General features: G+C 40.5%; 3 protein-coding genes across 4 annotated transcripts in view; 2 read left to right on the top strand and 1 right to left on the bottom strand.

Annotated features, from left to right (window-relative positions):
* Positions 1-22: 22 nt before the first annotated feature.
* LOC128889687 (facilitated trehalose transporter Tret1-like) lies at positions 23-2,832 on the bottom strand. The gene is made up of 4 exons (XM_054147539.1): positions 1,796-2,832; positions 1,144-1,711; positions 860-1,061; positions 23-659 (listed from the first exon to the last, which is right to left on the bottom strand). The coding sequence occupies exons 1-4, from the start codon at positions 1,854-1,856 to the stop codon at positions 24-26; spliced, it is 1,467 nt and encodes a 488-aa protein (XP_054003514.1). The 5' UTR covers positions 1,857-2,832; the 3' UTR covers position 23.
* Positions 2,833-3,074: 242 nt separating this feature from the next.
* LOC128889694 (protein-L-isoaspartate(D-aspartate) O-methyltransferase-like) lies at positions 3,075-5,287 on the top strand. The gene is made up of 6 exons (XM_054147550.1): positions 3,075-3,207; positions 3,818-3,915; positions 4,014-4,153; positions 4,217-4,442; positions 4,748-4,833; positions 4,912-5,287. The coding sequence occupies exons 2-6, from the start codon at positions 3,861-3,863 to the stop codon at positions 5,098-5,100; spliced, it is 696 nt and encodes a 231-aa protein (XP_054003525.1). The 5' UTR covers positions 3,075-3,207; positions 3,818-3,860; the 3' UTR covers positions 5,101-5,287.
* Positions 5,288-5,794: 507 nt separating this feature from the next.
* The window catches only part of LOC128889686 (oxidative stress-induced growth inhibitor 1-like), a 12,295-nt gene continuing 7,481 nt past the window's right edge, over positions 5,795-10,608 (top strand). Inside the window, exon 1 of one of the 2 annotated variants that reach the window (XM_054147538.1) lies at positions 5,795-6,188. The gene's annotated coding sequence lies outside the window, so the exon portion shown is untranslated. Of the gene's footprint in view, positions 6,189-8,237; positions 8,429-10,608 lie in introns of those variants that run through there. The other variant, XM_054147537.1, reaches the window with a different exon arrangement.

Genomic DNA, 10,608 nt, shown 5'->3' with positions numbered 1-10,608 from the left:
ATTCAAGATTTTTATCCACTGTGTCAAACTTCTTCAGGTAAGGGCGCATTCTTCTGGATTATGTTACTAGACGTAGCGTATCGGGTCTTGTCGATGGAGCAAGGTAGCCCGTTCAGTCGGTCTAAGATTAACTGACGAGGTTGACCCTTCGTTTCCGGGATAAGCACGAAAACGAACGCGAAAATAGCCACACAGAGAGTACCCAACACAAAGAAGCAACCGTACATGCCTAGCACACTGGCGATGTTCGTGAAGAATTTAACGACGACGAACGCCGTTATCCAGAGAACGAACAAACCTAGCGTCATGCATAAACTCGCAACGTCTCGAGCGAGTACTTCCGAAGACACCACGTATGGACCCGGACCAACGCCTAGACTGTAGCAGATCATGTAGACGGACAACATCACCACTGGAATCCAATTCAGGGCACTGACATCGATTTCAAGCACCTGCAGGTAGCAGAAGATTCCGAGAGTGTAGTGACAGATACACATTCCCGAGGCAGACGTCAGAAGCAAAATTCTCCTGCCGAGTCGTTCCATCAATGAAGTGGACAAATACGAGCCAAACAGTTGTATGGCGCCTAAGATAATTGCAGAGGTGTTCGGCGATAACGAGCTTCCTGATATCTTGAATATCGTCTCTGCGTAGCTTATCTGTGGGGAAAAAAAGAGAGAGATCGAGATTAATTAATGATTTGCCTTGAAATGGTAACATCGATCAGTTTTATATCCGTAGCGGCATCTAACGTCCTTACACAGAAACTATTTCATAATGAACTTGGAAGTGCCGTCGAGGGCGCTGATTTGTTTCGTTAATTGATTTAAATTCGAATTCAGTCGTGATAATCTCCTACCATGGCGAATATTCCGCACAATTGTTGCGCAGCGAACAGACCCAACGTGATAACCAATCCCTTGATTGTTGCTTTGTCACGAAACAAGTTCGAAAATCCGACCGATTTTCCTGAAACGTACAACTCTTTGGCCTCCGCCTGCAGACGCGCCAATTCTCGCTGTACCGTTGGTTCGTGGCTGGCTTTCAACCACCTTAGAGATCTACGAAACACGAAATCGATGAAGTCGTAGCTGTCAACTGTAGCTACAGTTGCAAGTATTTTTCCAGAAACTGTCTCCTTACCTCGCTGCTTCGTAAAGCCGATTATGTTGCACAAGGTACACAGGAGATTCCGGCAGAAAGAATATGAACACGAAATACAACAGCGGTATCGTGAACGCGGTCACCGCGAAGATACGAAACTTGAGCAACGCCCCAAGGATGTATCCTACCATAATGCCACCGTTTAGGAGCAGGACCAACAGACTGCCCAACATGCCCCTTATTTCATCGCTGGAGATCTCTGACACGTAGCGTGGCACAATGTATAAACTAATGGCGCCACCAAAGCCAGCGAGGAAACGGGCGATGAACACGTGCGTGTGATTCGTCGCGAAAATGATCAACAGCCAGTTGATGGCAAAGGGCAGAGTCGCTAAACAACCGCTTAATTTGCGCCCGCATCTCTCTGCTATCGCAGCAACCACCAGGCTGACAAAAGCACCCGTCAGACACATAATCCCTGTCAGCCATGACACTTCTTCGTCGGTCATCGGCTCGCCAACCTCCGGGGAATCCTTGTCTTGCAGCAAGGGTACCGACGGAGATTGCCAGCCTATCGTTAGCCCGTACGTCAGACACGGAATGTTCACTGGAACACATTTGCGATGGTATTAGTCATGAGAATAATGTCTTCGAATTAGTTACTAGGTATCCTGACGCTCGAGACACTTACTAACAAGGCAGACGAAAAATTGTCGGTATTTTCCTGGCACACCATCCTTCTCCTCCGCCATGTTTTCTCTTCCTCTTTCAAGCACGTTTGAAATCACAAAACGGTGTTCGAAGTCAAAATGATACCGCGATTAATTTCTCCGCGAATAAATCTGTCGATAAGAAACGGACTATTTTCTTAAGTGTTTATCGTTAAAGCGCGATCGAGTGGGTCAAGAGTAACGGAGCCGTTTCGATCTCTTTGCAGTTAGGAGTTTACACCTGAGATACCGTTCTCGTGACCGATTTCCCCTCTACTGTCGAAGGTTCGACCCTTCGTGCAATTTATACCGATTGGAAAACACCTAGTTACCGAACTCGAACGAATCGAATCTGCAATTCTTATCTTGCAGCCGACTGTCGCAGAAATGCGACTTATGTCGTTCTTTGTATGTTCTCGGCAAACAGCATCGTCAACGCATGTGTTAGCTTTTCTCTGAAAATACAGTGCGTGTCATAAATATACCAACCCCCCAAACATTCGAAGCCTCCGAGCTTTTGAATAGCAAGTTATTTTACAGAGAGCTCCACTTGTTTTCCATAGATGTGGATAACGTTTCATGCGATGCGAATAATCATTACGTGAAAGGTTTCAATGAATGATTGAATCGAATAAAAGAAAACTTTATTGCACCTCGACGTTACAAAATTTACAAGAAAACAATTTACAACATTCACCCTTACAATTACATAAACGCATTTATACGTTATTAATAAGTCCACAATGATAAACTGATAGTCGCAAATAAGATCGTATCAATATAACATCTTGCATAGCTAAATGATTCCGCGAGATTTACTATCATTCTGTTTTACCGACTCCCGATAGTAGTGCTTAATTTACGACCCCGTAAGCGACAACTGCTTTTTTCTTACGAATTAATGCTTTCAGTTGATTTATATGCCCTCTACACACGTGTAATCATTTTTAGCATACGACAACACGTGCTTGTTTCTGCACACAAATTGCAACGTTATACCATAGTGGATATATACCAAAGAATTCCATCTAAATAGAACAAAATAAATAAAAAACATTTTAGGGGACTTCGGGAGGCTCTAATTAGGCCCAAGATGTAATAAACCCTCTAATAAACCCTGTGGTGCACAATTACTCACAGGAGGAAAGCACCAAAACCTAGTAGTTCCCAAATAATAGGTCAACATTCAGCAATTCGAACAATTGTTCGACATCTTATTGTTAAAATTATCCCGTGTTACGGTTGATTACACAGTTGACTTATGCATATCACATGATGTAAGTACCTATATCACACCAATCCAACTATAGGTGTATCCACTATCCATGCATTGTCAGAAGTGCAGCGCTACTTGTCAGAACGTATCTCCCACAGCCAGATAACAGCTAAACAGGTATTTAACCTCATAAAAACGTCCTTCAAATTCGATACACATCGTTTAATATAAGACAATAGCATGATTTCTTGATAACTGTTATCAATCTGATGAAACAGATCGACGACGAAACTTTCCTTTTTCTATTCTCGCCAAAAAGTTTTGCAAAATCCTGGTGCATCCTTTGTCAGCTACTGCCATATTAGGCGTACAGAGTACAGACAAAGACAACGTTAATTTCCCTTCGAATAGGAAGCTTTCCTGAATAATCCTGCAATTTCTTTGTTTCATTTGAAATGTTACGCAAACGAATATCAATAAACGACATCGTGCAATGATAGAAATCATATTTGCGAGCCTCTGTTTGTTTTTACCTAGATTTCAACCACACCTTCAACGAATCCTTGCAAATATTTATCCTTTTTCCCAAATACTACGACTTTAAGATATGATTCCAACAGGTTATGTCACTTTATGAATGTGGAAAATTATATGATATATATCTATTTTAGAAGAATTATCTTATCTGTGATATAGATACAAATTCAAACAATTCATTCAAGTTCCCTTTACTATGTTATGTAAGTGTCCCCTTTTTTATATGTTTCCTTTTGTTATGTACAAACAGATACATCTTCCCATTGTATTTTGCATTGGATTCGCTAAGTAACATGGCATGGCATTGCAGTGGAACTACGAATCAGGAAATGGTAGCCAAATTAAAAGGCAAGATTTAAGAAAAATATTAATCTAAATCAATAATTTTAAAGCATGGTTGAAAGCATATCTCTAGGATAGAATTTAATTACTGAACTATATTACAGAAGCTGGTCTAATAGCAACAGACACAGCAGAAGCAGCTATGATCGCAGTGGATAGAGCAAGGTATTGCCACGAAGCAAATCCATACCTTGATCAGCCAAGGAGAATTGGATATAACGTGACAATTAGTGCTCCCCATATGGTAAGTCAACAAGAACAATATATTGAAGATGTAAGAATGTAAAGAGTACTATGTTTTTTACAGCATGCATATGCATTGTCCATTCTATCTGATCAGCTATTCGATGGAGCAAAAGCACTGGATGTGGGCTCTGGGTCTGGGTACCTGTCTGCTTGCATGGCGTTTATGGTAGGCCCGCGTGGTCGTGTGATCGGTATCGATCACATTCCTGAACTCATAGAAATGTCCACAAAAAATGTTAGCGAGGACTGTCCCCACTTCATCAAGGAAGGCCGCGTAAAATTTATCGGTAAGAAATATAAAATTCTAGATGCGTTACGATCTTTATTCACGGATGGTTGGTGTTAGGTAGAAGAAAGAAACATTACTCGAAAATGTGATTTTTTCATGTAATGTTAACAAATTTCACGTATTGGAGAGTTTGAGAACGATAAATGTGCTCAAATAAAAAATACTCGTGATCCACCCTCGTGGAGTAGGTTGTGTACCTTGTCACGAAGAGTCAAACGGGACTGTGTCTACCAATTGCGTGACTTTGCTGTGCGTTAAAAGATAGACCGAAGTCTAACTACAGGTCATTGTAAATGCGCCTAGTGGGAGACGGCAGGTTGGGACACGGTGCTGAAGGGCCCTACAACGCGATTCACGTTGGAGCTGCTGCGGAAACTTTACCACAGCAGGTAGAGAAGATGACAAACAAAAATAAAGTTACTGTAAACACTGATTAATCAGATTAAAACATGTATCGTACATTGCAGTTGATAGACCAACTGGCTCCTGGGGGACGACTAGTTTGTCCGGTTGTTAGCATAGAAGGTTTCCAAAGGTTTCAAGATCTGGTTCAGGTGGATAAAGATGCCGACGGCACGGTCACGAAGAAAAAACTGATGCACGTTTCCTATGTTCCTCTAACCGATCCCGCTACTCAATTACGTAACGATTATTAGTTTACAATTGTACAGATTTAGGTATTGTCTAGTTAGTTCTCTACGCTGTAAGATAATCGTCGATGCTAACGATAATGAAAGATAACGTTGAAATCAATCGGAAATTTTCCTTCCTCACATAAAACATGATGTTATCGAGATAACAGTTTTCTATTCAAACGTGTATCAATAAAATATATTTTCTTTATGTGGTATAATTTATTTAATTTATTTTTTATACGTTATTTGTGGTATTATATTTTCCAGTTGCTATATTTAATTATGCAGTAGGAATCTACATTTGTTAGATTACTATCCATCTAGTGGCTCGACGTACGAACTAGAACCGCTCCTGTAGGTATGCAGTTACTCATTTTTTATTTCAATTACTCTACAGGTTGCATACCTTCAGGGGCCATCTTCAGGGTTATATGCATGCATATGCACCTGCATCACACGTGTAACGTTTATATTATCAACTATAGCGATGCTTCCTAGAAAATGGCGCAAAGATCGAAGAAAAATGGTGTCTGTAATTCACACTTTCATTAACGCATATTAAACAGAAATCTGCCTTATGTTCAAACGTTTCAATTTATCTATGTACAAAAATTGGACCTTTACCGATTGTTATTCGCAATTTTTTGATATTGCAATAATCACGAAGGTGTCGCCACGTCCGTGAACGTATACCAAGGACGTTATATGCATTGAAGGAAACCTAACCTCGTGTAAAACAAAATCAATGCACTACGAGGTGTGTCGATGCAGTCTGAACATTTACTTATAAAATAAATCGACGGACGATTTTGTTTAAAAGAACATTGATCGGTTCATAGTGATTTTCGTAAATTGCCTGAAGGTACCCGTTAAGGTGAAAAACAACGTTTGGTTGTAAAAACTGAACAATTTTAAAAGAGAAATTTTCGGTGTCGACTAAATGGAAACAATCCAAAGATGATTCTCGAAAGTGTTACCAATCAACAGAAAATAGCTGATGATTGTGAATGTGCGCGAAACGTCGTGCAACAAAATTTCTACATAAAGCATCGGATTAAAGTTTGCAATCCGGATTAGACGGGATGCCGTGATCGCATAAGGTGGTTAAGGTAATCAAATCTGTCTCATTTCAATCATTTTCTCTTCGTTATCGTAGTATCCTTTCTTGAATATTTGTCCTTGTGCAACTGACGTCGTCCTGACGACGCTTAGCACGTTTACATTGCGTCCTTCATTTTTCTATCTAAAGTTACCGATGATATGTACTATTATTACTATCGAGAATAACGATAACGTTAATTTATCTTATGTAAAAGCGATTTGGTTCGATAGACGTGTAGTATACTACTCGCCACACACGACGTATCCTATTTTTAGCGTACACCATGGCGTTTCCAAAACGACGTTTGACCCGAATTACGTAATTCTTATCGAGCCGACAAGATTTATCCAGTCATAACAATCTTGGAAGCATCGTGCTCTATTATTGCGCATCTAAAGTATCCTATGAAACCTAACAATTATCGACATTAACTATGCGTCTAAACACGGTAAACCACATTTCCTGCGAAATATTATTTCAAAGTATTCCACGTATTTAAACTTTCGTATTGTCTTATCGTTGGATAACCAAGTTCGATAATAGTAGACGACGATCGTGTGGGTTACGCGATAATTATCGTTGCGTCACGGTTTCCTTTATTTTGTAATGGATTTTATTTCCTTAACTGGACACGGAATTAAAAATGCCAAAGGTTTTCATTCAATTCGAGATAGGTCTGTCTTATGCGAGTATTATCGAGGACAGCTGCTCGTTTCGCGCGCGCGTGTACCAAGACTCGCCATTTTATCGACAAGGACTGAGCGACGATCGGTCAATGGAAAATTACTCTGTAAAACGGACATAAAATATAAATATTTATTAATCTCGTTTATCAAATTCCGCGAATTTTGGTTAGTAATAATCGAACGGATGTATTTTAAATCGGCGTTTATTATTTGCTTTCTTTCTACTTTTATTATTCCAAGAATAATACCAGTCCTTTCGATACCCTCGATATTCGTCGGTCTATAGGTTGACCTTTGAGGTGAATACAAAAAAGAAAAATACCATGAATTTTGAATGACAGTATATGGCCGAACGTTTGCAGCAACCGTGTCCAGGAAAATCGACATAAGTTATGCCAACTCGTGAAAAGGTATAGAACAGAAAATCGTTGTTATTGCGCAACAGGAAAGTAGATAAGAGACCCGATTACGGAAGGAAAATGAAGAAGACAATATGCAGGATGAACGGGATCCTTACATCGTGGAAGTCGTGCGTTGTTTTTTTTTTTTTTTTTTTTTTAACTATCCTGGTTAAGATCGGTAGATTGAATTCAAAAGAATTATTTTCTTTTCTAGTGGCGTTGTTACTGCAATTATTCTATCCAACCCAAAGTGCAATGAAGCTGGAATGATAATAAAAACAGGCGATAGAAATTTCGGTCGTGTGTGTCGAGGTGTTCAATGGTGAAAGGCATAACCGGTTTTTTTGCGTGTAGCGGATTACATAAAAAGAATAAAAAGCACGGCGATTTGACGCCACGACCTTCGACCGGTTTCGTTTCGACTCGGAATCGTAAAAGTTGCTCTCATTAATGTTGCACACAATCGATCTCAACGCGAATAAGCACGTACATGGATAGGGGTGCGGAATACTAATACGGGGAATCCCGTACGAGGTAAACGAAACGATATCGCACGTGCGTCCGTGGCTAGGTCACGCACACCTGTTAACCTTTAATGGTCCACGTACTCTCCTCAGACACATGGAACAATAACTGTAACAAGGAATGAAGAAGATATGCATATTTTTATTTTACTCGAAAGCTTCTTAACTAAATTTCATATAGGGTAATTTATGTATATTAAACTATATACTTTTTCGAATTTTGTACTTTTTAGTATAGTATCGAATAAAAACGGTAGAAAACAGATGCGATGTTGCTGCATCAATTGTTTTATTTTATTCATATGTGAAATACGGAGGCTCGTGCGAATGGAAGAGAGTAGTATAGATGATTTTTAATGCGAGCGAATGTGTGTATGTGTGTGCCACCACGTTTTATCGCGACCTTCCCGCTCGGAATATTTTCGCGGAAAAGGGAAGCACGCGTTCGGCCGTTCGCTCGAGCTTCAGTACGGCGTCGACCGCTATCGTGCGAGGAGTTGTTGTTCGTGGGCTCTGTTCGACTCTGATTTCGGTTGCAATGTAACGTTTTTCTCGATAAGTGTGAGTAATAACGGATCCAGTGCTCGCGACTTGCCTTCCAAAACGACCGACTATCACGTAACAAATATCCAACAGGTAAAACAGATCACGTTCTGAAAATTGCACAGGAATGTTTACGAATTGCTCTCGCTCGCGTGCACTTATATTACACCTCAGCCCCGACGTAAACGCAGAAATTCGCCGAATTTCTAATTCGCCGAATTTCTAATTCACCGAATTTCTAATTCACCGTTAGACTTCGATGTTCGAGTATCTCATGAATACTAAAATGCTGGGAAATATTCGTTCGAATATTTAACTATTCTAGCGACCGAATTAAAGCGGGAGAAATTATATGTCGATGGAACCTAGAATTTTATTTATAATCCGTATTAAAGTGTGCTACGCAGATCCAGATTCTCGAATGGTCGAGTATATCGCAATAGTATTTAAATTATGTTCGTCGAATATTCGAATCGCTAAAGTGTTTGAATAATTCGGCAAGTTCCCGAGGAAAGCACCGAGTCGCCATGGATATAGGCGGTGACGTCGCATCTCCATGGGGGCCAAGACAGAATGAAATTCTATCATCCCCCGTAATTTTCATATTTTTACTGTATTTTTATTCGACTGTTCCCCGCACTTCTTCGGGATAATTATATTGTACGACATATTGCGCAATAATCTCACACATTACAATTATCTTTCACGCAGTCGTATCATCGATAACTCTACAAAGGATTCATTGTGCAAAAGTATTGCATACACGACCCGCGTTACAATTATCTCCCGTATAATCGCGATAATAGTTGCACCACGAAGTCTCCTGGGCGCGGTGTCATATCGAGTCGGTTTACAGTCCGAGATGATACTCTTGGAAATTAGACTTCACGGTGGGCATTTGTTATCGTAGTATAATCGCGAAGGGGATGATCGTGCAAAAAATGAATAAAAAATGTAGACGATGAGGCAGTCGGCAGAAGCAGTTTGGACCTGCATCCATTTTCTTGGAATTGATTCCCAAAGAACTTTTGAAGGAAGATTACAAGGGATGATAGATGAACGTAATGATTACACTGCGGATCTTTATGCAAAATAAAATCTTCGCTAACGTGCCTACAAATATTGAACTTAAATAGGAATTTATTTTATTCTGCAATTATTATAGTACGAACTTTACTTTCAATCTTTTTTTATATTCTTGCATATTGTTTGCATTTTGTACGTTCTTACGCGTTCAAATTTCCTATAAATGCATAAAAATCCGCAGTCTAGTTAATTATTAAACGACCACGTGGTGTCTACCAGAACCTCCTGATAAGGGTTCCTGAGAGAGGTTCTTGATAAATATTCCTGATGGACAGCGTTAGTGTCTTTACAGAAAAGTGGCTGATCAGAACGAGGTTATCGGGTCCTAAACGGTACGCAAGATCAAAAGTAGTATATATTCTTGTTCTATACTCCGATATCGATTGCGACTCTTTACGTTCCTCGGAATCGACCTTTCCGTGTCGCTCGGTATTTACGTCTAACCTGTTAACCGCGAAAGACGATCTAACTCGTCGTTTGTACTCGTTTAACGTCTTTATATACGTTTATTCAAATTTTTACTTATTCAACCGAAGATCCCTCATCTCGCTAACGTGTCACTTGCATCTTTAATTACATTTGTTATTGAGCAAGACGCATTCGCGAGACATTAGCCCTGTATACATAGGGGTTAATTACTACACAGAGGTTAATTTGTCGTTCCAACAAGACGCGTTGAAAACGAACTCGTGTCATATTAATTTATCCACAGGACAGGCAGGCCTCTGAATGGCAAACTACGCATAGAAAAAGTCGACTCGTTTATTTATGCACTGCAATGACCATCCGGTTGAGACTTAGAAGGTTCCTACTTTAATGTACCAAAATGACACGTAAATGTATCTGGTTAATCTGTACTTGTAGTTATATACAGGGTGTCCCAAAACTCGGGGAGGAGCCGGAAATGGAGGGTAGCTGAGACGATTCTGAACAACAATTTCCTTTGCAAAAATGTCGGATGGGGCTTCGTTAAGGAGATATTAAGCGAAAACCCCGACCAATCAGAGCGCGCGTAGACCGTTGGAGCGGCCGCGATAGCGATGGCTACGCGCTAGGTAGCCGCTCTCGTACGCGAACAAGTGACTCGACGTGCATCGAAGGATATTGACGCAGCCGCTCAGCGCGTAGCCTTCGCTACCACGGCCGCTCCAACGGTCTACGCGCGCTCTGATTGGTCGGGGTTTTCG

Source organism: Hylaeus anthracinus, unplaced genomic scaffold (assembly GCF_026225885.1).
Source record: "Hylaeus anthracinus isolate JK02 unplaced genomic scaffold, UHH_iyHylAnth1.0_haploid 11997, whole genome shotgun sequence".
In the NCBI taxonomy this organism is placed as follows: Eukaryota; Metazoa; Arthropoda; class Insecta; order Hymenoptera; family Colletidae; genus Hylaeus; species Hylaeus anthracinus.
This window is presented reverse-complemented; position numbering and strand designations above follow the sequence as displayed.